The sequence below is a fragment of the Astatotilapia calliptera genome, chromosome 20 (genome assembly GCF_900246225.1).
Source record: "Astatotilapia calliptera chromosome 20, fAstCal1.2, whole genome shotgun sequence".
Classification (NCBI taxonomy): Eukaryota; Metazoa; Chordata; class Actinopteri; order Cichliformes; family Cichlidae; genus Astatotilapia; species Astatotilapia calliptera.
This window is the reverse complement of record NC_039321.1, coordinates 22,825,354-22,853,107: the sequence shown is the minus strand read 5'-3', so window position 1 is coordinate 22,853,107 and position 27,754 is coordinate 22,825,354. Positions and strand designations below refer to the sequence as shown.

Genomic DNA, 27,754 nt, shown 5'->3' with positions numbered 1-27,754 from the left:
CTCGCTTTCCCTCATTCAAATCATTTAATGTACTTCAGCAGTCTTTCTTTCCTGCTTTCCCTCATTCTTACTTCCTTCTGTGTACTTTTCTTTTCCTCTCCCTCCCTCCTTCTTTCTCTCTTCCAATAATCTTCCCTGAATTTTCCCTCTTTTCTTTCCATTCTCCTGCTTCCTTATTTCTTTATGTGGAGCCATGTTCCGGTTGCATGTCGTGTTCACATCCGCCTTCATTGTCATTCAGCTCCACAGCAGCCCTACCTCTGTGACACACACACACACACACACACACACACACACACACACACACTCTCTCTTCATTCTAACGCTACCCACATTCCCCTCCTCTCCCCTCTCCGATTATTGACCTCTTTCCCCTTAACGCACACAGAAATCCACACACTGCTTCCATGGGGACGAGCCACCTGAAGAGTGCTGAGGATTAACAGACCAGTTCAAACAGTGTCAAGAGCTTTTTCTCTCTCTTAACTCCGCGGAAGAAACCCCATCACCACACAGACGCACATGCACGCACACAAACCACAGACAGCACCTTGGGAGTTTGCTTCCAAAACGAAACACGAACAAAGTGAGGTTTTTCTGTCACCGAATTATCTCCGACGGAAAATTAAACTCATCGGGGATTAAGAGTTGAAAGTGTTTGCCTCTGTGAACTATCACCTTTGAGGCTGCAATCAGGCGTGTTTTTTTTTCTTCTCCCTCTTGCAATTACAGTTTAATTTAAGTTAAACTGAAAGAAAAGCTTTCTTTCCCCACTCCAAGCCATCCTTGAATTAATGAAGATTTTATTTAAAAGCATGGCAGAAGCGCCCTCGAAGCAAAATATATTCAGCAGCATGTGTCTCGTTCTGAAACGAAGCATGTTTTACGACTATCAATGCACTGGTCATTTTGTCACTTCTTGATTCTTTAGTTCGAGATAATAATACACAATGTGCCCCCCCCCATCCCTCTTTTCTCTCGCTCCCTCTATTTCTCTTTGTACATTAGCTTTAAACTCTGCTGCTGGTGTCCCCGCTGAACTCGATGGTAGCTATTGTGTGTTAAAAAGACCAGTTAGCTTCACATTCCTGCTGGATAGTGTCACACTAAAAAGCACAATGGAGGTGCTTTCGCACTGCAAATCTTTTAGTTAGGAGCTGCAACGTCAGCCAATCTGTAATACCACTCACTCTGATGTGTGTGTATACATGTGTGCACCTGCTCATCTATTTGCTCCCTCTGCCTTGTTCTCTCTCTCGCTCTCTCTCTCTCTGGCCATCAGAGGGCCTCCCAGGCAATAAGATCCACAACAGTCCACCTTCAAGTCATTTAGATAACAGAAATAATCTGTTTACACTTCAAGATGTTTGCCTTTACTGTCAGATGCCTATTATATATATATAACATATGTGGATTTTGATGCTGAAGCAATAGCATTCAAAATGCCACAAATAGTGGCAGTTCAGTAATGGCTTCTATTTAATCACGAAAGGACCGTTATGGACAGAGCTGCAGCGTTGACACTGCGTGGCACCTGATGCACAAAAGCACAAAAATGCTGACAGTGTTCTGTCCTTGCTCACAGCTTACCTCAACAGTGATGTCATTGCTATATATATATATATATATATATATATATATATATATATATATATATATATATATATATATATATATATAAGTGGAAGAAGAACGGAAGTATACATAGTTTATTGTTTTCCTTGATCGTGACATTGATTGGGAATGTCGCTCTCACTGCTGATAATGAGGTTCTCAAATCATAAAGCCAATAGAACAATACAACAACAAAAGCAGTGTGTACAAACACAATGTGGATGGAGAAATGTGTTCCTGATTTGAACTGAACTGCATCAAGAGTGGTGACAAAAACATTCATTTTGTGACAATTGCATGAAAGTGGCTGAGAAAAACCTAAAACCCCACACCCAACCTGAGTAATGTTAGTGACCATGTCCATCCCTTTATGACCACAGTGCACCCACCTTTTGATGACTACTTCCAGCAGGATAACAAACCATGTCATGTGGCTGAGATCATCTCAAACTGGTGTTGTTGTCTGTAGTCGAATGGCCAATAATCACCAGATCTTGTGCCAATATCATGTCAGTATGGACCAAAATCTCTGAGAAATGTTTCCAGCCCCTTGTTGAATCTATGCCATGAAAAATGACTAATGCAATGATGTCATAGCCTCTATGACTTTTTGAAGGTGGTATTCAGGTACAAAACAATACCCAGAGAGGAGCATCTCCAAATAGGTCTACACAGTGAGAAGAACACTGAGTTTTTTATACATGGAAATGATATATTAAACTAATATGAAATAACAACACTTGGTTTTAAATTTCTTGCTGTTCTTGAGGAAATAAACACCACCTAACAGTCTGTATCATATTTTGCACAATACGAGCAGTAAAAAGCTGCACCAACATCCAATAATGGGCTAGGCGGGGAGGTCTAACAGCTCAATTCATGCCCTGCACGCACCTCTCAACTACAGTCACCACACTTGAAATGTCTGCATGTCATTGAATGCACTCACACAGCTACCACACTGAGTGCCAGTATGGAAGTGAGTGTCTGCAGTGAATAGATGTTTCAAAGAGAATCCCCACTGAGTGAAAATCCCAGTCAAACCATTCAAATTTACAACATAATTCTCAGAGCCTGCCACACAGTACATGTTTCCTGCTTTCACTAAAAGATCCAGCCTCTGATTTCTGATGTTTTTTCATATATTGTACTTTCTATGCACTATACTGTTGCCATTTTAAACAGTCTCTGCCAGTTTGAATAACCACTGAGATTTTACCAGCTGATCAGGCCCCAGGAGAACTTTGACAAGAGCAAAAAGGAAGGTTCACACATTTCAGAAGACCCTCATTAAGACAGTTTCATGCATCTGATCTTGATATCCCAGGAGCATCACTCTGTGAAATGCACTGAGACACCATTGTCCATTGTTGTTCATTTAAAAAGCAAATTAAATCCTGCACTGACTTCACGCCAGCACTGAGAAGAGAATAGTTTCTGTCTGAGCTGGTACATTCTGGAAATGACCATATTTTGCAAATGTCTAAGTAAAATGTTCCCCCTCAAAGCCATCCATGACCGTAATGGCTGCAGTACTGAACGGCACTGTGGTGCTGTGACAATAAGTATGACAGCCTTGAATGTACTGGAACATAGAAAAATGTTAAATATGTTGGACTAAAAGGTGACATGTACTGCAAGGAAGCTACCAAACTAGCAGCTGTCACCTTGTCTTTGTCTTGGTAATGATGTACACAAATACTGGACTGCACTACAACATTTTTTAACATGTGTTTTCATGATCAGGACACTGTGTGGTAACCATCTCATGATGTCATCAACTGATTTATGGACATCATCATTTTGGCCACCTTCTTTTCTTTTTATAAATAGGTATAATAAATGTTATAAAGCTATGTGGTATGTGACTTTTGTTGCCATGATGCCAGGTCTCTCTTGGAAATGAGATTTTTAATCTCAATGAGATTTTTTACCTGGATAAATAAAGGATTAATAATAATATAAACAAACGTTCATTCTGCATCCCTGAATAAGTCACAAGTTGGAAATTCTGAGTTCCCAGTCAGTTTGTGGAACGCCCACTCAATTCGGATTTCCCAATTGAAAAGCAGACCAACATGCCCCAAGTTAGCAATCCAAGATGGCGGCACTGAATGTAAACAGTTGACTGTAAACTTAAACCTGTCCTGTCAGTGTTGTGTATCACTAAATAAGCCACCCACAGAGCATTGATCAGGCTCCAAAACAAATCCTGTTTTTCCTCAGTTTTTCTGGAGCATGCTAACTCGAGTTCCCGAGTTCCAACATTTGAGATCAGAGTTATCTGGAAAACAGCATAATTACTGTGGATGCACCATATCTGAATCAGAGGGTGGAAGTCTGAGTAATCACCTAACAGTAGGATTGCACCAATCCAAATCTTTCTATTTCCTTGACTCTGGGTATCAGCGAGTAGCCTACTACTATAAGACCAAATCACATTCAAACCCATACGAGAAATAAACACTATACATCCAAGAACAAAACTTTACTGACTTGGACTTGAATACATGAACTGTATGGATGTTTTACAGAGAAACAGAAACATGAATAAAATGCAAAGTCCCTCCTATGTGCAAACCATATTATTTGCATGATAAATGCATTCAAATGCTCCAAATGGCCCCCTAACCACAAATACTGAAGAGAGTTTCATTTATTTCATTTGGACAAAGAGATGAGGAGCAGACATCTAACAGCGCAGAAAGCACCCAGCTGTTAAAAAAACCCCACTCCACAGAGCCTTAACAACAGGTGGATTCACCTTTTTTTCTTCTAAATTGACTCCTGTCAGGTACAGCTGTTATGAAAGAGGAAATTAGCACCAGAAACAAAAATTATTTTTTTTGCACTCGGCTGTAAATGTGTTTATTTCTGCTCCATTCCTGTTCTGGGCTTCATTTTTCAGATGTTATTGCGTGCATAAAACCCTTCTAACACAATTTCCATCCCATGATTCAACATGTCTTTACAGGACCCAACCCAGCATCCCTCTCTGTTATATGGGCAGACGCTTAATGACATAATTGTTTTATCAATGACTCCCACTGTGCAAATTAGAATTCGGGGTAGCGTCTGCATCCTGGAGATGTTCAAATACCACAGAAAGACACAAAGTGTTTTATATTATTAAATATCATTTTTAAAAATCTTTGCATTGACAAGAATCGTATCCGCTGCTTCTGACAGCCGTTGAGCTTGGGATCTTAGGGTTCTTCCAGCTGTCAAATCCCAATTTAACCCCAGCATGCTCAGCAGTTTGAGAAACACTGGTTTAACCTTAAGGTATTGCTGGTGAACTGCACATAATCTGTGTCCTCCGAATGCTCCATCTGCTTCACTTTAGAGAGGGCTGAAGAACTCGTCACGGCAGCATAATACACAGTACAACACGCTGTACGTATAAACACGTCTACGTGCGATATACATGAAACCAGGCGAGCAATGAAAGGAATCAAAAGAAGCACTGGCATAATATAATAGAGTCTAAAAACTTTATTTAAAAAACCTACACATGTGTTATGGCTGCAGGCATGCATACTGTACATATAAATTCACACCTACAGTTTAACGTCCGCACACGCAGTATCAAATAAGTAGAGCTGCAGCTATGTAGGTTGCTGCTAAAGTTTCCTTATTTCCCCCCACATGTTCATCACAGTTGGATCACTGTTTTACATCAAATACATGCGAGCTTTATCAAAACACTTCATATGTAACTAATTCAGCTATGGATATATGTGGTTTTTAGAATACTTAATGTGTACCTGAGGGACATTAGTAACTTTGACAGCCACCGAACGAGGATGGGCTCACTGATCAATAACGGAACTCATCAACTATGACAGCATGCAAAATATAATGAATAGATAAGTAGATATAAACTATAATTAATGATTTTTAAACATTATTAATGAGGAATAAAGTTTCATTAAATATAAAGTTGTTATTTATTAAATGTAGCTTACAAAGTTTTGGAATTTATTTATGATCAGTCACAAATTTAATTACCAACATTTTTTGACAAAAAACCCCACATACTGAATCAAGAAGCTAAACTCAGGATCACATGATTCCCCCACCTTCCCATTCAACCTCAGAATCAATTTCCTAAAAAACACAAAGAGTGATTTTTGAAGAGTTAAAATTAAGTGCTAATTTTGCTCAAGTTGGCCACCCCTGATTCTCAAATATGAATATTTCCAAATCAGTGCAGGGTGGTACAACGAAAACAGTAATTAATTTACTCTTAGGCTCTCGTATAAAGAATCATATTTTTGGTTAGCCTCTTGATTGGAGGTAAGGCCACTTTTCATTTTAATGTCCCCCTGCAGAGCACTGAAGACTGGCTTTGATTATTTGTTCATGCAGCTGCAGACTAAAACAATATTCCAGGCTCCCACATCACTCTGTCACACAAACCATACTCAGAATTCACTACACAGAAAATGAGTCAGTGACACTGGCTTCCTGTTAAATTTAGAGTCAATTTTAAGATCCTGGTCTTGACCTACAGAGCTGTGCATGGATTGGCACCAGCCTCCATCTTTGATCTGCTACAGCCCTATGTCCCTAGCAGGTCTTTGAGGTCATCTGATCAGGGCTTACTTGCTTTAAAAAATACTAAGAGGAGGACTAAGGGTGACAGAGCTTTTGCCACTGTGGCCCTGAGACTGTGGAACTCTCTCCCCCAAACATTAAGAACTGTGGACTCAGTAGCTGTTTTTAAAAAACAACTCAAAACTCACCTTTATAAAACTGCTTTTGGTTCATTTTTTGCCCGTTTTATTTTCTCTTTTTAAATCTTTTTATGACTTGTAATCTTATGTGCAGCACTTTGTGATTCTGTCTTGAAAGGTGCTATATAAATAAAAAAATTATTTATTATTATTTAAATACTTCCCACTTCCTGTATCAGTACTGGTATGTTGATTCAACAAGTACCCAACTACTGTACTTATTTGTTCATAGACTTTTTAAAATTAAAATTAACAAAAAAGTGCGACTGACCAACAAGTCGGTCTGAATAGTGATTTTTCAACTTGGGCTATGGGTACTTAAGTAAAAGCTTAATATTATCAGCACATGAAAAGAACGACATACACAAAACAATTAGCCTAAGTTTTCTCATCCAGGTGATCCAAATAATTATCTTTATATTGAAGGATTATGAAAAGCTGCAACAATGTAAACAGGCTAAGTATGTAGTATTGCTATTTTATTTTTCTGATATGTTCACTGGTGTGGTCCCTGACTGTCACGTTTTTCAGCTTTAAGCAGTGTTTCTCTTTTCATTTTCGTCTGACAGTGAATTTCACCATAAAATTAAAATACTATTGGCGGAGAAGTAAGGAGATGCTGCATGTCTTGCCGAGATAGAGATTGTGTGAATGCAGTTTGCGCCTTTGGCACACACCCTGCAGCGAAAGAAGATGATCCATTTGAATCAGCAGGTAAAAATGACCCTCAGGCCACTGGTTCTCTGTTACACAGTGAAAGTCTGAGGAGCACAAGTTTATGTTTTAAAATATATTAAAAAAAAACTTCAGTTTTTCAGGTGTATTTTTAACATTCATTTATTATTTCTTCTCAAATGAGGAAGTGACTTATTTCGAGCTAAGTAGTGTGTCCAAAAAGAGGCAAGCTACTGAAATTCACGAAAGGTATGATGAATATAGCACAAATATTAGGTAGCTGACATGCTGCTGTGATAGCTACCATTTCCCAGCATGCATTTAGCTTTGGGGTCATTACCTCATGTGTTATAATATTTTTTTTAAAATGAAAAAAAGTATAGATGTGAGTATGTATGTGTATTTTCAAGTGTTTTATTCAGGTTATTAATAAATAAATAAAAATAGCATTGACAACAGCATCCCTATGAACACAGAGATTTATGTGATCTATCAGGACTGGAATGGAACAAAACCTCAGAAGCATGCAGAAGAGATACAACAACCGGAGAACTGAGAAAGTCAGAAGCACGTGACACAGATACAGCGCAGATACTGAGATAAAGATACACAGCATGGCATGTGGTGGATGCTTTTATCCTTAGCTCCCCACAGCGCGATGCGGGAATTTTTAGTGCAGAAGGCCTCAGTGGGAATTACCAAAAGAGGTTATAAGATGTAGGAGCAGCTATGTATCAGATGCTGTAAGCAATGCACTGAACTCCACAAAAGTACGCCTTCACAATCAAGATGCAGAATGAACGCTCATACATAAAAGATTATTCGATATATGGTATTTTCAGAGTTGTAACTCAGTGGTAAATTATTGATACGTTTAGAATGTGTTCATCATAAATGGAGTTGCATTTAAATTGTATGAATTATATAATAATAACAACTAAAAGACATTTAAACGGTTGAAGAATTCCCTACTAATCCAATAATTTTATAGTTGAATTATCCATATTGGCTAAACTAAGACCTAATATTTAAGGGCTACCAATTCCTATCCTATACAAATAAACAAAGAGAGGTAAATTAGGAGCAGGGGAGGATGAAATGAAGCAACTAAAAGAATTGCAAAAGGAAGTTTCAAATATTCTAAGAACGCTTTGTGCAGCATGAAAAGAAACAGAGCCTGGGACTACACAAATCTATAGACCAACAGCAAGAAGAAAGCGCAATTTACAGAAGGAGTACGAGAGAACAGGTGGTATTCTTTGACCAGGTTATTAGCTATTATGTGCAGTGACAGCCCTAATGGAAAAAAATGACAGGGAGCTAAAAAGAGAGAAATGGAATGTGAAAGGTATGGCGCCTAAATAAAGGGTTGGGATAGAAACATATAAGCGATAAAATGGAAAAAGAAAAAAGACAATGAAGAAAAAGATGATGGAGAGAGGACTAAACAAAGGAACGAATGTGGAAAATTGGAGGATATAAATGCACAGTTTTTTCATTTAAATGTAATCAGCCTCAAATACAAGACGGTCCACTGATGCATGATTTATCCCAAGTTAGATTAAAAGTGGCTTTTCATATGCGTTCATATAATCACGCTGCTACTATCAGTCGAGGATTAATGTTGTTGACAGGGTCTGTACATACCTGCCCACCTTGGGTACTTGAATGATGTTTATCTACTTTCTGCTCATCGTTTCACACGTGAGCACAGGAAGAAACATAGAGAAAGAGGATACAGTAGTTTATTTCTGCATCACACCAAGCCAGACAAAGCTGGTGTCTCCCTGTGAACCCTAGATAAACAGGGATCAACAGAGGTAAGCATAGAACAACAGAGTCAAACGTGGAAGAATCAAGATTAGGGAGAGAGGGATTTTGGTGGGAGGTAGCGAGCTGGAGCAGAGGGATGGCTAAAGGAGGAGAGGGGAAGTTAAAAGGAAGTTAAACAAAACAAATTGTGTTTAGGGTAGGTTAGAGCACGAAAGGTGACTGAGGGGAAGAGGAAGAGGAGAAGATAGGAAGGATGAAGAGGGAGGACGAAAAGACGGAAGACAGGTGTGATCCTCCACAGCATGGGTGTTTATTCAGCCAAGAGCAGCAGCGGTAGAGCAGGGGATTATGGGATTACAGTCGGTGTCACTGGTCATGTGAGTCGACATGGACGCCACTGACCCCGCTTACTTTTAGTAAGGAAGCTTAAGTTGGCTGTGAAGGCGAGGTCAAACATGCACCCACACACACACACACATTCACACACACACTCCTGCCCACGCATCTTTCTATCTGGCGAACGCACTGTCAATGTCTAGCCTCTCTTTCTGAATTTTTTTTAACACTTTTATTTTCTTTTTTCCTTTCTGTTAGATTTTCCAACTCTCTATTTCCTCATCCTGATACATAGTCTCTCTCCTTTCAGATTTGCTGTGAAATTTTGTAATTTTGCTCCCTTCCTTGCTCTCTCCCTTCTGGATGTCAGACTTTTTTGCTGCATGTTATACATGCACAGCTCATCCATGCCATCGCAAATCCAGCGGGATTCCATGTTTTTTCTCTATGGGAGGTTAAGGAGTAAAACTGAAGACGGAGGAATCAAACATTTTAGTGCAGGAAGAAGAAACTCTCACATTGTCCAGTGTGTGAGGACTAAACACGGGAACAATGTTGGTCTTGGTAAGTTTGTTTGGTAAGTTTATTTATTTAACATAAAAAAAAGAATGATTTAAACCAAAATGCAAATACATTTAGCAAAAGCATGTATTTGAGGTGCGGGCAACAATGTTTTAGCCTCAAGTTACCATATCAACAAGTTGATGGTATCAGGTAAAAAGTTACATGTAGTTTAGCAGTAGTTGGTTTCACCGCAGTAGTGTCTTTGTAGACATTTTTTTAAAACAAAATCTGCAGACCTGAGTTACATGCCATTCACTTAGAGAATCCACGATAATGTGCATAATATTTTGTCATTTTACACACTAGAACTTTGAATAAATGTAGAGTAGTCATCATTGTTACATTAAAAAAAACTTCTGTGATGTCGTTTAAAAGTCTTTCAACAAATATGACAAATATGTAAGCACAAAAAATGTATTAAAGGTTTATAATACTGTAAACAGACAGGAGCAGATTTGGGCATTTATTAACGTATTTGAATATCAAAAGTTTTATTTAGAGACCCATAATTGAATGCTGCATATCAGTAGTCACGCTGGTAAATACTGATACAATTTAACGATGTACAAGGTCGTCACTGGGGAACTTTCAATTGTTACAGAGTATTTTAACAATAAATATCCTGATAGCTGATTAGTAACTATGTTAAAGTTTTCATTAATCTTATATTTATTTTTTTATATCCAACGTGTGTGATTCACGTGTGTGCTTTGTTATTGTATATAACAAACATATATATATATATATATATATATATATATATATATATATATATATATATATATATATATATATATATATATATATATATATATATATATATATATATATATATATATATATATGACTCTATACATTACTATTTGATATTGTGCCCCTGTAGTGCATGTCTAAAAATTCAGAACTGCATTGGACAGTTTGCATTTCCATAACTATAATAATAAGGGCAACGGATGTGTAATATGAAATCTCGTTTTTTTTTTCTATGAAAATATATAGATATTGCTATAAAATAAAAAAAGATGTTTTGAGGAACATTAAGTGCATGACAATCTAAAATCTTTTTCTTATTTTGAGTGTTGTATTGCAATAATAAGTAGCATGACTCCTGAACAAAAGCCTTCTCAGTCGGTAGTCATTAGTTCAGGCAATTCTTGACTAGCTGTTAAACTTATAAAAAATGTATTAATTTAAAGGTTTTTGTTTGTTTGTTTTTAGTGCATAATAAAGCACCTTGAGCTCCAAGCGAATACATGTTATAAGTAACAGAGGTAAACCTGAGTAAACACAAAAGAACACCATTTGTCTTTTGGGGGTTTGGACACCAGGAATGCCAATGCATCTTTGGGTCACCTTCTGCTGTTTTAAATAAATGTAAATAAAAGTGACTTGACCTTTAGAATACAAATTGTATTTTTTGTACGCACAAACAAGCTGCCTCTCAACGACACCAACAAAAGCGGCAATCATTCTGAATGTTTCGCATCTACCAGGAAGGACTCACATTAGAGTGAGTCCCCACACTAAGTGGCTACCGTTAGGCAACATCCGTGGTTAATAATAAGTGGGGAAAATGCTCACCTCACCTTCTTGAGGTCGTTTCCTACTCTCTAACCTCTAATGTGGAAGTCCGGATCCATAAGCTTAGAAAGAGACCAAATTAGTATTGAGCAGAATTGAGTTCAGCTTATTAGTGCGGCTTTCCACAACATGACAACCTGTGCCCACCCACCAGGGGCCACAGGTTGTCATGTGGCCCTATGGGGAAATATATCGCCCACCCCTGCTCTAACCCTTTAGATTTCCTGCCCAACGTGTGTCATTACTATCATCATATAAATAATTGAGTGCTTCATATGAATGGGTTTTTTAATTGTTACTGTGGTTTTGGCTGATTTCCTGTCCGTATTGACTAATATCAGTATTTGTCTTCATTGAGCAAAAGCACACCAGGACAGACTGGACAGTGCAGCCCCAAATTAAAGGTAAAAAGGACAGCAAGTTTCTAATATGCAGACAGTCTGTTGTACTGAACTGTAGCCAACTTGAAGTAGTCAGTACCAAAGATAGATAACAAGTTACAGTTGCCAGGCTTTCTAATGAAATCTAAATTTAATATTTTATGCTGTTATGTCTTGCTCTAATGGATTGTTTATTCATTAAGTGCATTTTTTTAATTGTATTTTTTTTTTACCTATTTGATGATGACAAGATCAAATCTGAGTCTCAGCAGGTAAAAATAACAGATTTCCTTGTGTGATTGGCACAGCATGATAGCTTTCACGGGACACGAGCAGACAAATGAAGTGTGAGATCAACAAATCTCAAGAAACACATCAGAAAATCACTAAAAATGATGGATTTATAATAAATTCATTAACTCCATTGTGGCTGAAAGACCCAGTAAAGAAAGGAAACTTTTTATGAATAAACAGCAGTGTAAGTAAACTATAACTATCAACTAAAAGGAAATCAACCTCCCATACACACAAAGCATTAATTTTCTTTTTTTTTTCCTGTGCAAATCTTTTGTGTAATATAAAGCTGACACATTGGGGGCAAACAGTACATGTAACCCTTACAGCTGCAGTGCCCTTTACTTGCTTGTAGAGGTGGAGGGTTCAGGATCCCAGACAGCAGAAGAGTTAACATAAACAAAGGCTTATTGACGACAGATTAGCTGGATAACACATTTACCACTCACTACTAGCAGACAGACAGGATTATATAGAGTATTATTGGATTATGGTTATGGTAAAAATAAATAAATAAATTAGAGACCAGCGTTGTAATACTAAAATACCTTGAAACAATAACATGTGATTGGGAGTTCATTCTGTAAAATATACATTACATCCCTTAATGCAAATGCTTTCACTTTTTACCACTGACACATCTTTTAAAAGACCTTTGGTTGTATTTTAGAGTGCACCCCACAAATTGTTATGAAAATATTTGGAATATATGAGGTTCTAGCAAATTTTACTATAGGTGTCTGCAGTTAGAAGCTAAGATTCATCAAAAGCACAGAGTAAAGTCTTCTCTAGTACATCCCAAAGACTTTTAATGGGATTAAGATCTGGATTCTGGGTGGCCAGACCACGATGATTCATGCTCCTAAAGCACTCTTTTGCAATTTGAGACTAATGAATTCAGCTATTGTCATCTTGGATCATGCAGAAGCCATCAGGAGAGCAAAAATCCACTGATGGACACACCTGTAGAATCGGTATTCAGAGTCAGCCAACTTACTTTTTGAGCATATATTGTTGCTGAAGCTAGACTGGAACAGGAAAACTCTGGACTCCTCAGACCACATCACCTTTTCCCGTTGCACCCTATCAAATCCGGCTGACTGTGACAAAGTAGGTGAGAACACCATTTGTCCATATTCTTAGTTAACATTCTTGTTTTGATTTAACCATATTTCACATGTAATCTGCAATAGGCAAACATGTTTATGTTTATTACTTTTACAGATTATATAATATAACATCTTTGGTTTAAATCAATTTCTACGAGTTTGTTAAGTTGTTATTTACTTCAACTGTTAATTTGTATTGTTTAAACTTACCTACCTGTCTTCCAGAAACAAAAGGAGGAAATGTAGTTTTACTTCCTGCTTTACAGCTTCTGGGTTAATCTGAGGTCACAGGAAGAGACCAAGTGCAGAAGGGGAAGAATTCTTGTAATTTCATAAAGTTGATTTTAGAGTGTTTATGGAGAAATAGACTTATTGTTGTAATATGTATTGATTACACCATAAAGTTTATGTTGCTAGTAAAGAGTAGTAGTGGAGGTTTGAATATCGTTATGTTCATCTTACCTACTGAATGGAATAGTCCAGAGGAGAAATCGTTTGGTTAAGTGGACTATTTAAGCAGAACTCAGGTGTTTGAGGAGAGAGGACCAGGTCAGTGTAGCTGTGTGCAGTTTGACCTTAATTTCCCTTGATTTAAGTTCAGTTATGTTTATTTGAACTGAGTTAATTATAGAGTTGAGTTTCTTATTTGTTTCTTTGTAAATATTGTTTGGGTCACAAAATGGTGAATAAATCACTTGCTACACTGGACAGCATCAGTCTCCTGCACTTCTTTGACCGCTTAAGTCAAGTCCTACCACACTGACTGATAAGTGGTTTTCTTAAGGCAACACAGCTGTTAAGGTCCAATCCCTTGGTATGTTTTCCAACATGATTCTTGTTTACCGCATCACTTAGGGTTAAATGATCTGTAGCCAGCCAACTTATTCATCTCAAATCCAAGTGGTAATTTCTATTTTTTTTTATTTTTTGGCCACGCAGTTTAGTTTACATTAAATCAATGAAATGACTTGAATACCTTGTACTAAAGCAGGAATATGATGAATTCATATAAATGATTCATTCTGTCTGAAGTTAACCAAGCCTTCTGCTCGGCCGTAACGATTTCTGTGAAACTGTCCAAACCTTGGATCATAAAAAGGGAAATCAAAGATGGTTTAACAAAAAACATTAAAAAAATTCGATGGTTCACGATGGAATGACCATCTTGAAAGTTGAATGAAAATGGCATTTTCTTCTTTTTTGTCACAACGAAAGTATTCTATAAGCTTTATTTTACAGTATTATGTAATTTCTTTATATATCATTACAAGTTTGTCACAAATGCCACTTTAATTATGTATGCTCAAGTATTGTATGTGACTTTGAGTGCTGGATTTTTTTTATTTTTTATTTTTAATCAGGAAGGCATTGATTCATTTTGATGATAAGAAAGATAGCTGAAATGTTCAGGCTTTAACACTTTTTTGAGATATTCACATTCACTCTCCGATTTCAATGCGCAGAGGAAGGCTTGAATCTTTAAAATAATTTGATGTGAATCTAAAATTCCACAGCAATCTTTATAAATGTTAACATTTATCAACATTACATTTTTATGCAAATCTGAGATAGTTAAGCAGGAAATGTTCTCGAAACTGGCTCATCTGAGATGGGATAAGATGTTAAGTTGCTGTTTAAAAATACATTAGTGTTTTCTATGTTTTTCACAAATGCATATAGTGTAGCTTTCTATCATAGCTGTGCAAACACTGTACTTTGTGTTATTTGTTCAAACGGGGGTGTGTGCAGACATTACCTGACGGACAGCCATACCTCACGCTCCAGTTTTGTTATGTTAATTTCACGTTTCTTATTGGCTAAGTCGATCAAATGTATCGACAATTAAAACCACCAGATGTATAGAAGTATTGAGGGCAGTGGATGCTGTGACATCCTTATGCATTTATTTGCAAGCAGCATATTAAATGTTGCGGGAAGCTGGTGGCATTTAAAATTCTACTTAGTCCCCAGCAGGCACTCAAATAGTGGGACATTTCCCTTTTTAATGGCTTGTTAGAGAGTATGCAGCTATCTGTGCTCCCGAGAAGAGTTGCTACTGCTAACAAGCAATTGTTAGAACATTTTTCACCAAAATGTGACAAGCACCTGGTGAACAAAAAAAAAAAAAAGATAACGTCTGGAAAGCACAAGAATGCAACAAGCCCTTGTTAACACAGAGGAATTGGACACAATTTGATAAAGTGAAGTAAAACTGACAAACTTCCTTTAAGTTATTGCAGATTTCTCTTGTTAATTTAGATTTAAACTGTAAAAGGATGGCACTCGTTTCGAGAGGATTACCTCTTACAAAAGGCCTAACATCCAGCTAGATGACACGCTTACCTTTGTTATACATACTAATGGGCTCCTGAAGGCTTTTATGTTTGTTTAAGAGCCGTCGTACTTTTAAGATTAGAAAGATTAGCCCTATTCGTTATTATTTATGTGCACACAGTCTGTCAGGTTGCTTTGCAGTTTTTAAACTGTACAGCTGCCAGAACATGTTACTGTGTACCAGTACAATTCACTGCTCCTAAAGACCAAACAATATTTTTCTTTTATTCCAAGAGCTCCACTGGATAAATGGTTTTCTCCCTACCTTGACCACAACCTCTGGCAGAAGAGGTGCCGTATCTCAGTAGGATCAGCATAAATGCATAAAAAGAAAACAATTCTGCAGAGACATGCACTAAATGGACAAAAGGTATTGGGCCACATGTCCTAATTCTTGAATTCATGTGCTTTCAGTCTCATGGCAACAGGTTTATAAAAATCATCTAGCCATGCAGTCTGTCTTTACGAACATTTGTGTAGTAATGGTTTGTTCCTAAGTGCTACTAGATATTCCATAATCAACTGTAAGTGGTATTATTGCAAATTAGAGGCATTTAGGAATTACAGTAAGTCACCCACAAAGTGAGGGTCCATGTAAAGTGTGGGGGTCACTGAGTGCTGAGGTGCATAATGCATAAAAGTCACGAGTGCTCTGCTGACTCAATAACTGCATCGCTCATGTCCTTTGGCATTAACATCATACAAAAACTTTATAGCATGGGTTTCCACAGACAAACAGTTCCAGTATTGGAAATCTCAAGTTCCCAGTATCCATGCCCAATGCTCTGTATATATGCACTGTATATAAAAGATGAACACTGCTTCTTGGTGTGATGAGTGTGCTAATGTGCTAATGTGTAAGAAACCCCTGGCTCCAAGAAATCTATGAGGAAAAAATGGCTCCACTTCTTAATTTATTTAATACTGTAACAGCCTCAAATCTTGTTGAACACAGCATCATTTTAATTTAGTAAATTATACTCCAATTTATAGTAAAATTGACCATAAAGCAGGGTACGCTTTAGGGTATGGCTACCTTGTGTGAAGTCTCTACCTACTGAGTGGACACAGATTCACAGACAAATCCACCGCTGGCATGTCGGTCCTGGTCCAAGACGAGGGTTTGGAGGCAAAAATTTGATGATTTAAAATGTCAAAAAAAACCAACCAAAAACAACGTGTAATATATCCACTCCTTATGCTAGGGCACAGATGCAGTGATATTGTCTAAAGTCACATATCTCTGCATGCTACCAATTTAATAGACAGTTTGCCTGGCATCTTTACCCCCATTAAAAATTTATATTTTGTATTTATATCGTGAGCAGATCTTGGTGCATATCTGTGTCAGTTCACACAGATAATGATGCTATGGTGTCACAGCAGAAGTATTCCTCTGCCACTTTTAGCAATGCAGAGTCTCCCTCCATTATCAGTTTTTCTGCCTACACAAAAAAGCAACACAAGTGCTGTTTTCAGTTCTTATTAGCTCATATCTTGCGCTGCCTGCTGAACAACACTCCTTCAGAGTACAACAACAGTGTCTCTCCCTCCCAATTGGACAATTGTTTCCATGGACAGTTCTCTATTTTCTAGTTTGTGTGTGTGTGTTTTGTTTTTGTTTTAACAAGAAGCTGCAAGAGATCTTGCTCTCCCCTCCTTTTCTACAGAAATGTAAAAGGATACCCGGGCATTCATAGTTCATTATTCCTGAGCAAGCCACTCACTCACCCCAGTTTAGACTTTTAATCACTATATTCTTATAGTAATTACTCAAACAATCCAAAACTTCATGCACATTCACTGGCAGGAAGCAAAAGCAGTACCTCTTGTGCCGCTTTGAATTGTGTTAATCTAAAACAAAGCGTCCCACAACAAAAAAAAAAAATCTTTAAAGGCTGAGAGGCAAACATATGCTTAAATGTGGTCCTACACTAACTAGACTTGAATTTTCTCCTATTTTCCCCCTCAGTTTTCTCTAGCTATCTGAACTGACGGGATAATTTGGTGCATATATTAGCACTTCATTATGATCCAAATTAGCCGAGTGAGTCACACAGTGGTCACACTGAATAGAAATTAAAATGTGACCCATAAAGTTACTTTAAGGAAAAGAGTGTTAAAAATGAAAAAAAAAAAGTATTTTACTCCATGTTAAAGATAGCAAAACTATTTAAAAGTGTTTATAGCATCAATGAATTTAAGGGTGAAATAAATATTTGAAACTTCTTATCTACTCTCTCAGAACCAAACACTCTTGTAACCTAACAAGATTCTCAACTACTCAGCGTAAACCACTGGTGCCATGTGTGTTTGTGTGTTGTGCACCTTCAGGATTTCAGGGGGTTAATCAGATCAATCAAAAAGAGCTGTATTAAGCTTGCAGTAGAAATATCAAAAGAGGCTATGGGTTTGATTGAGGTCTCTTTCTGAGAGCAACAGTGGGTTACAGATGTGACCTGTTGGTCTCAGGATCTTGTGCCTGCTTGTTGCAATGGTTTTTGAGGGCTCCAGCAAGCCGTGACCTCCAGCTTGCACTGGGGTGGTTTGCAGCTGAGATGAGAATTAGCACTTCCAAGTCAGAGGCCATGGATCTCAGCCAGAAAAAGGTGGAGTCCCCCCTCTGGGTTGATTGAGTTGCTGGCCCGAGTGGAAGAGTAGTACCTTGGGGTGTTGTTCACATGGGAGTAAAGAAGGTTGTGGGAGACTGATAACAGATTGGTGCAACGTCTGCAGCAGTGCTGTACTGGAAGGAACTGAATGTGAAGCGAAGTTATCCATTTACTGGTTGACCTATACGTTCCTTTCCACACCAATGAACGACAGCTCTGGGTAGTGACCAATATAATACAGACACAACCGGTGAAAATGAGGTTCTTCCTGGGTCTCCCTTGGAGGTAGGGTGAGAAGCTCAGTCATTCACGGGGACTCAAACCAATAGTAGGCAGCTGAGGTGGTCCAGACATCTGATTAAGATGCTTCCTGAGCACCTCCTTAGTGTGTGTGTTTTTGGGAATCCTACTGGCAGGAATCCCCAAGGCAGAGCCGGGAGACATGATTATGCAAACTCCTCGTTGTCGTTCCAGTCAAAATGGAGTAGGTGGCAAAGGAGAGGGACATCTAGACATCTCTGCTTGGACTGCTTGAAACCCTGCAACCCAGAAAATGTATCTATGAAACAATGTATTTTACTGTGCTGTTAGTCATTGGGCATTTTGTCAGTGTAAAAGAAGAAGAGCGGGTTTTGTACAATGTGACTGACACATGAAATCTAAATTTTACCATTTAGACCTTAAAAAGCCTTTTCAGCATTTCTGACTGATAATAATCAGTACTGGTTATTAAATGCAATCAGCAAAGCTTATGTATTAACAAATAAGATCAAAGTTTCCCATCCTAACTGTTGCAACAAAATGAACACAACTGCAAAAAAAGATGGCCATCAAGCCAGTTACAGTCCTGAGAAGATGCAGTGTCAATGAGCACATCTGGTCATGGGTGGTGGGTTTCTTTCCTTCTGGACTTTCCTTGTAAAATAGAAGTTATGTTTAGTGTCTCTCACCAACATGTGGTGAGTATTCTTGAGCTCAAGCAGATGTGTAAAGTGCACCATGAGGGCATCATCAAACAAGTGGAAAGCCAATTCGAATGTTTACATACATGTTTAAGATCCACAGATATCTGGGACAGGTTATTCCCCAGTGACCATTCTTAATGTTTCAAGTTGCTCTAATGAGCTCAAATGACCTTCAACAACTAACTGACAACAAATAACTTGTTCATCACTTGCTGCATACAACTTGATGGTGACATTGTTTAGCAACTGCATCTCTTTATAGAATAAAGTTTAACTCCTGCTTTGTGTTTTCCAGGAACATGATTTGCTGTGAGAGGCTCAAGGAGACGAGAACCTGAGAGGGAACTGCTTCAATGGCGTGGACTGAGCCTCGGTCTCATCAAGACCCACAGCCAAAACCAAAACTGAAACTTTACCATCTCAGAACTCACTCTGCTTCTTTATCAGCTCTCTTTTTCCTCATGATTGCTGCCTTTGCTGGCATCTGTACAGCTGCTCCACCGCGGCCAGCCTTCCCCCCTCTCCTGTCTGGACAGCCTTTTATTATCTTCTGGGGTATCCCTGATTCTTCCTGCTCTGGTCGGCCAGATCCCGGCTCTTTCGGGATGGAACGGGACAGCCGTGTAGCTGTCTTTTATGAAGATACATTGGGGAACTACCCTTACTTTGTAGATATAGACACGCCAATAAATGGGGGACTACCACAGCACACACGGCTGGAAACTCACCTCCAGAAGATGAAGCAGGACTTAGAGGAAGCTTTACCTGCCCCAAGGTACCTTGGTCTGGGGGTACTGCGTTGGGGTGAGTGGGTCCCTCAGTGGTCGCGGAGTCGAGAGAAGCAAGCGTTATATGTGGAGGCATCAAAGAAACTGCTCAAGGGTTTTTTTCCTAACTGGACCCCTGCAGAAGTGGAGAAGTGGTCAAAGGTAAGGAAAGTCCAAGGTGGTAGAAATAAAGAGCCACTATGGCACGAAGAAAAGATGGTGAAAAGGTAAAAATGCTAAGATGAGTTCATTTTAAAGTTCAGGGCAAACTGGGAAGAAGCCAACTTTGTTTTAAGAAAAAATGTTTGATGAAAAATTCAAAAGAAATACTGCTACTAAAAGCCCCACTATGGTCTATTTTGCTTTTGGTTATCACACCAAAGTTGCATCATTAAGCAGGCAAGATTTTAAAGTAACAGTGTAATAAACTATAAAGAGAAAGACGATGAGGAAATGTGAGGAAGGAAAATGTAGAAGAAAGTCAGACTGAAAATTTGGTACTTATCTCGTGAGTGTATTTTATGTGATGACTCACTTGGACAAAGTGATCCTTGGCATCATTTTGTAGCAGAGAGATTATCATTTAAACCTCAGCCTGGCCTTAGAAAATACACAACTTGCATTAATTTAGACAATTTGTGTGAACATAAATAGGTGTAAATAAGATATTTTAACCACATATTCACACTTAGCAACTCTAAGCAGTTGTATTTATGTAATAAAACTGCTAAAGAGATTTCAGATGTATTTGGTGTACTATCAAGGCCAGCATGGTAAGAGGCATTTTAGTAAAGGCAGAGAATATTGCTAATAAAATGTCAATCAAATTATAGTATCAACTATTTGTAGTAAACTCTTAATAAATTATTTTAAGGTAATGTATTTAAATATATATATATATTGATTTTGATCTGTTGTAGGTCTCTTCCTGTAACATTATAGTTCTACTGGGTAAACAGTGGCTGGTAACTGCAGCACAACCAAAATTACAATGTACATACAAAGAAATTCATATTAAACAGAAATTTACATTAACTACTTGCATTCAGTCCAGACAGAACCTCATAGATTTGAAACAGAAATTCAGAAATTCATAGTTGCTGCAGGAAAGTAATTTAAATTGCAAAATGACAGAGGCGCTCAGTGACCAAGCTTTTACACAGGAATATAAGCAACCAGCTGTGTCGAATCCCCTATTGCAAAGAAATGTGTCGCAGATGAGTTGTGTTTATCAGTGCATTCCCATATGGAAAAGATATATATAAATCTTATAAAGTTTTTATCTGTCTTGTATGAAACTTGTATGAAAAGCATACAAGAGTGAAAACACATATAAGATCCCTTGAAAAATTATATAATGAAACTTGTATGTTTTGTATACTTACTAAAAAAATATATGAAAGTAATGAGAAAGTGGCCACTTTCATGAGTAAATCATATATGCTTTTGCTATTTCTTTTCCATATGGGTTGGCTTCTTCTGGGGAGGCTAGTCTATCAACTGTAGTGTTCCATTGTGTACTTTTCTATCCATCCAAGCTTTTACTGTATTGGCAGTGTGTTTGGAATCATTATCACACTCAAAAATAAACCTGGTGCCAATTAGATGCTGTCTAGATGATACTGTGTGGCTAAAAAAAACCAAATCCCAAATCCTCAAATGTGTTAAGGACACACTGCACACAAGGCTAACATATACCAAGTTTTATTCCAATAACAGTTTAGGAATCACCTTGCTGGTGCAAAAGTACAACTTCATGTCTCTCAAACTGTGTTATATTTGGCATTTTTCATAGATACAACTAAGAAAATGGAAATAAATTATGTGCTTTTGTAAAAGACTACTAGTAACAAAGTGTCAAAAAAATACTGCTGATACTGCCAAGAAGTCCTGTTCATTGAGCTGATAAGACCTGCTTGTACATTTCTGTCATCTTGTGTTGTATTTTGTTGTTTATCATCAAATAAAATGTGTCGGGATGATGACGTGCCCAAAGTCTTTTTAGACCACAAAACAGAAATTTCCCCTTAAAAGACATAAAGATCTGCTCATGTTTTCACAGGTGGACTTCGAGGCAGCAGCCCAGTCAGTAATGATGGAGACTCTACGGGAGGTCAAAAGGTTAAGACCCAAAGCATTATGGGGCTTTTCCCCTTACCCTAGCTGCTACAATAGCGACCCAACTCAAACCATGTTAGCCAATTACACCGGCCAGTGCCCCCCTGCAGAGATGGCTCTTAATGATGAGCTTTCATGGCTATGGAAACGAAGCTCTGCCCTCTACCCTCTCCTCACCCTGGAGAAGCTGCAGGTCAGTAACTTTTCCACGTGTATGTTTTAAGTGAACAGTTTTATTTGCTTGTAATTGCTATTATGTATTGCTATTATGACCCACCTTTATTTGTATGATAAAACTATGATAATAGAAAACATTGTGTTTAGGGAGCACTGAAAACCTAATCACTGTCATGTGTACTTCAGCTTGTCTGTCAGACAAGCTGAGGGAAAACTAGGGAGAAGAGAACAAGTCCCAAAAACTGTTCTCCAGCTCAGTTTCACTTCTTGGGCTGTCAAAATCTACCCGACTGTAGAAAGGCAGCTCCTAGTGTAAAACCAAAAAAAGAAGAAGGTCACGTCTGGTTTGAAACCTTTTACCTGTCAGAGTTAATGCATGCCAACATCTCTGTGAGCTCAGAGATACAGTACCGAGAAGAGCCAAAAAAACCTGAGTGTTTTTGCATTTGACAAAGACCAACCAATTTCAATTCTAAAATGCTGCACAGTAAACACATGTCCATGTCAAGAAGAAACCTGGAAAAGGAGCTTTGATCACCACAAGATGACACCGTTTATTTCTGTTAAAAGTGTGTGCATTATGTTTGCTTTTTTATAGAGTGGGACACCTGGAGCCAGACTTTTTTTATCCAGTCAAATAAAGGAAGCACTACGAATATCTTCTGCAAGCGGGGCAGAGTTTGACCTTCCAGTATTTCCTCTTGTTAAGAGTGTTTATGCCTCAACTAACACTTTTTTATCACAGGTAAGACATAAGATACAATGATATACACTTGTAGTGCACAGCAAACATATTTTACTTAAATAGTCAAGCAAAACATAAACAGATGAAGTGCAGAAGTTAATTCCAGTGACATATTCCAGTTTAAAATGTAATCTCAGAAAATGTGTTTTTCTGTTGCTTCACAGCTTCCTTATGGGATTATGATTCATGGCTTAATAAACAGATAGTTCCACTGTAATATACACTGAATATTACAAAGCCATTGTATTGACCTTTCATGGCTTAATTTATTGCACATTTTCTTCGTCTTTTTGTTACAGGCTGATCTGGTCAGCAGCGTAGGAGAAAGTGCTGCCATGGGAACAGCAGGAGTTGTCGTGTGGGAGAGAAGTGAGACTAAAACAGAGGTACACACTGTGCATAAAGACCACAGCATGCTCTGCACCCTCATTACTTCTGAAAAATGTGGGACACTGTGTGAAATATAAATAAACAGAAAACAGTGATTTGCAAATTTCATAAACCCATATTTTACTTCAGTAGAACATAAAAATATGTCAAACTGTGGAAATTTAAAAAAAAACATTGGCTCAGTTTAAATGTGATGGCAGGGGTGAGGGCAGCAAACGTCTAGAAAAGGGAAACATTAGGTTAATTAGGTAAACTGGCCACAGGTCAGTAACGTGATTGGGTATAAAAAGAGCATCTTAGAGAGGTGGAAAACATTCCACAGCATAAAACTGTGAAGACTTTTAGTATCGAATCATCTACAGTACATAATATCATCAAAAAGAGTCCAAAAACTTTGAGAAATGTGTGGGTGGAAGGGACAAGACCAAACATCAGTACTGGATGGTCATAATATTTGGGCCCTCACACAACCCTGAATTACAAACAGGCTCGATTCTGTCATGGAAATCAGCGCATGGGCTCAAGAACACTTCCAGAAATCATCGTCCGTGAACACAGCTCACCCGGCCATCTACAAATCCAGGTTAAAGAGATATGTGAGCACAATCCACATATCCTCTCCGGGCCAAAGCTCATTTAAAATGGACTGAGGGAAAGTGAAAAACTCTTCTGTGGTCAGAGGAATCGAAAATCTGTGTAGAAAAAATGGCTTCTGTCCTCGGGAATGAAAATAAGCAGAACAATTCAACTTGTGATCAGCACTCAGTTCAAAAACCTGCATCCCTGATGGTATCAAAATTCTGCTCTTGCTCTTGACGAAGGCGGTCGCACTTTTCTCCTCTCCTCCCCTCCCTTAGCTTCCCTGCTTAGCCTCTTGTGTCCTTGTCTAGTCTCGTGTTTTTTGTATTACTTTTCCCTGGAACACTCTCTCACAGTCTGTTCTCTAAAACCTACAAGAGAATTATGGATTTGATCAACTGGTCCCTGAATGCAATTGACACCCCTTTCTCAATGAGAAGTTTGGGCTTGGGTGAGCCTGAGTGCTGAAGATATCTACCTATTCGGAACCATGATAACAAGGTTCTTGCTGATCGGAGCTGGCTTGGCCCTGACTTATCGAAGAATTAAGAGAGCGGAACCGGCTGTTCAAACCCCCACAAGGCTGCCCGCTGGGACTGAAACGATGGGACGAGGCGTGAGTTTCTCAAAATGGGCTTATTGAGTCAGCACAGATAAGATCTTGGAGAAGCTTACGGCTGCCGTGAATACTCAGAATAAGACCTCTGAGTGCAAACTGGATTACATCTTGGAGGGGCTCGCTCGAAATAACACCTCTGAGCGCAAATTGGATGACATCTTGGAGAAGCTCACTGCAGTCGTGAGTTCTCAGAATCGGCTCTTTGAGCACAAGAATGACAACATCACGGAGTGTAAGTTTGATAACATCATGGAGAAGCTCGCGGCTCTCCAACGGGAGATTGAGAGACCAGTGTCGGACTGTTAGAACAGCTTTGAAATTCATGAGCTGGTCGCACTAACGTAAAAACCACCATCACTTCATACGGATACCCCTTTGGCGCCAGCTGCGGTCTCAAGGCTGGAGCTGAACAACAACACCCTGATAATGGACTGTGTTTAGACTGTTCTTCCCATTCTATGCAAGGCCACCTGAGTTGGCTGGAAGACTAATGTGGGACTAATAAAGGTATATCAAAGTATGGGGGTGCATTAGTGATTGGAGCTACAACCCTAAATCAGACACGAATAAGACAACATTCCTCTCCGGCAACTGGTCTCCTCGCCTCCCATATATTTTTATGTTTGCATTACAACTTTTGTGGTCTGCTACAACGCTTAACTTCATAAAGGAAACTTTAAGAGAGTTTCGTCCATTTTCCTGTTTACATCAAACTGCCTCTCTTTTTCCAGAGAGAGTGCCAGGAACTGGCTGAGTTTGTCCGTAAGGTCCTGGGACCCTACTCCATCAACGTTACCACAGCAGCTCGACTCTGCTCAGCCTCCCTTTGTCAAGGAAGAGGTAGATGTGTCCGTCAAAATCCAGAAAGCTCTGCCTATCTCCATCTCCCACCTCCATCCACAGTGGCTGAAAAGGTGAGAAAATACTATTTAAAGCCATTTAAACTTCAGCTTCCTGCATGTCAGGAATGAACTATGTAGTAGTCGCAGTGAAATCATGTTTGTGGAGAAGGCTGACAAACACATTGTGGTACCAGAGGCTATATAATAAAACCTAGATTTCTACAACTGATTCACAAAGTCTGCTTACTGTAGTTTACAGGGGACGCAGTGATGCACGCTCCTAACCTGCTGCATGTTTGAAAAGTTATATTACATAAAAGCTAATTTTGAAGAAGAAAAATTTAAAGTAAACCAGGTATGCTTTATCAGGGGGAATATAAACTAATCTCAGAGGGAACAAAAACAGCAGGGAGTTTGACCGCTTGAGGATATTCTGTGTTCAACAGACAAGAAGACGGCAGCTAAGATGCAAAGGAGGTGGATGCAGTGGAGTCTGATCCTCCACAGCAGGAACACCGTGTTATATTTCTGTAAATGACTAGATCAGGATTTCACAACACTCAGTACACACGGTTAGGTGCATACACCCAATGGCAATGATGCTTTTTTGTAGTTTTTCCTCTGCTCACCATAACATTGGATTTTAAATCAAACAATCAACATGTGATTGAAGTGTAGACTTTCAGCTTTAGTTCAAGGGTTTTCGAAAAATTTTGCATTAACTTCATTAATATGAAGCACAGCTGTTTTTATGTATAGCCCCCATTTTCAGAGGATCTAAATCAAAAGGTTAGACTAATGTAATTTTAAATATTATATTAATGATTGTTTTTAACACTTGGATGAAAATCAGTTGGAGTCTGAATACTAAAATCCATGTACATTACCCAGCGCTGGGATTCCTCCCTTGAGATGCTGTTATCTTTTTACTGCAGTCATCTTCCACTGCTGCTTGTTTTAGACTGTCTGTATTCAGTTTATTCCTCCGTCGCTGAAAATCACGCTCTGTTGGCTTGAGATCAGTTGACTGACCTGTTGCTTAAAGAATGTCCCATTTCTTTGCCTTTAGAAACTCTTGGGTTGATTTTGCAGGACGCTATGGGTCATTGTCTATTTGCACTATGATGCGCTGTCCGATCAGTTTCTCTCCTTCTCCACACTTTTCTCTTTCCATCATTGGGAAGAGAAAAGTGTGGAGAAGGTGTCAAGGTTTGTTGAGTAGTTCTTAAAGTGCAGAAAACTTTAGACTAATACTCCAAAAAACTGCAATATTTCCTGTGAGAGTAAATATAGTAGTGTTTGTTACTGATAACATAATTTTCTGCCATCAGTCTCAGGTGGACGCAGCGAAAGCCACGGATCTGCCGGACACAGACACTAAGACAGCTGAACCGGATCCAGCTGAAACCTGGAAGAAAGACTTCCAGTGCCAGTGGTATAAGACAGAAGACCAGGATGTCTTAGACCTGCAGTCTCCCAAAGATGGAGTGTCTCTTGGAGGAACACTGGAAGCAAATGCTGGAGGTGTAACAGAGACTACAACAACTGCTGCAACAAAACGTGCCTCTGTGACAGAATTTAGTGGGAGTAGCACAGCTGGTACTGGAATTCCAGCACCTTCACTGGAAGCATCGACAGATAAGGGTACCAATCCCCCGAGTCCCCCAAGCATCACCGTTTTGCTGTTGCTGGTGGTTGGAAGCCTAAGCCTGGAACCTTAAATTTTGAACTGAACAGCCTTCCTCTTGGAGGACTGCATCAAAACCACACGTGTGAGCCCTTCTGAAGTGCCCTTGAGCAAAACATCCAAACCCTGCCAGGTGCAGACGATTAACCAAGTGTGTGATCTGAATGGTGCATCATTAAGAAAAGGACAAACTATGACCAGAGCTGAGGGTGAAGACCTACCACTGGTTGTGCCAACAGATTCAGGTTACACTGACTGGTTGGATTTAAAGAGAAATGACTAATAAGCCAGAAAGTCATCCAACCTCGCCACGCACTGGTAACGTTTGTAAAACTGCTTTGAGGTTTGTCCGTGCATGTGTGTATGGCCAGAGAAGGCCCAAAATACTCTGGCTCCCCTTGTATTTCAAGAAATGAGTCATGTTAAAGGGCTGGTTCAAAAATAAATGTTTTATTTTATCATGAAATAAAAGAACAGAAGAAACCACACAAGCACACACAAATGTCAGTGACTGATTTCATATGCATGTAACGAAGGCTGCTGTTAGTTACAAGTGTAGATGATCCATGGTAACGGTGCCTGGGTAATAAAACCAAACCTATTCACATCCCTGAATCATGGTCCAGGTAAGTGAAATGTCACGTTCTCTTATTTTGGGAAGCTCAACTTTGAATCTGCTTTTAACAGGGAGTTTATTTAAAGCTTGGCATGAAGAATTTAAATGCAAATTTCCTACACAATGAATGTGTGTCATCCTTGGGCTACATATTTACCATATTAACACACACACACACACACACACACACACACACACACACACACACACACACACACACACACACACACACACACAC

General features: G+C 38.8%; 1 protein-coding gene across 4 annotated transcripts; it reads left to right on the top strand.

The window, feature by feature from the left end:
- Positions 1–8,882: 8,882 nt before the first annotated feature.
- Positions 8,883–27,704, top strand: LOC113013668 (hyaluronidase-1). 4 transcript variants are annotated; one of them, XM_026154750.1, is made up of 8 exons: positions 8,883–9,086; positions 9,448–9,701; positions 19,272–19,905; positions 21,806–22,054; positions 22,637–22,783; positions 23,083–23,169; positions 25,103–25,285; positions 26,545–27,704. In XM_026154750.1, the coding sequence occupies exons 3-8, from the start codon at positions 19,330–19,332 to the stop codon at positions 26,932–26,934; spliced, it is 1,632 nt and encodes a 543-aa protein (XP_026010535.1). In that variant the 5' UTR covers positions 8,883–9,086; positions 9,448–9,701; positions 19,272–19,329; the 3' UTR covers positions 26,935–27,704. The 4 variants fall into 4 exon arrangements, with proteins under 4 accessions (XP_026010535.1, XP_026010534.1, XP_026010536.1 ...); XM_026154749.1 differs by having other exon boundaries at positions 8,883–9,701; XM_026154751.1 differs by having other exon boundaries at positions 8,883–9,714.
- Positions 27,705–27,754: the final 50 nt, after the last annotated feature.

Bases quoted from the DNA above. Each gene is read 5' to 3' on its own strand.
- LOC113013668 (XM_026154750.1), top strand. From the start codon at position 19,330: ATGGCGTGGACTGAGCCTCGGTCTCATCAAGACCCACAGCCAAAACCA. The intron at 22,784-23,082 runs GTAAGACATAAG...TTTTTGTTACAG, and splicing joins CTAACACTTTTTTATCACAG to GCTGATCTGGTCAGCAGCGT. The intron at 25,286-26,544 runs GTGAGAAAATAC...TTCTGCCATCAG, and splicing joins CATCCACAGTGGCTGAAAAG to TCTCAGGTGGACGCAGCGAA.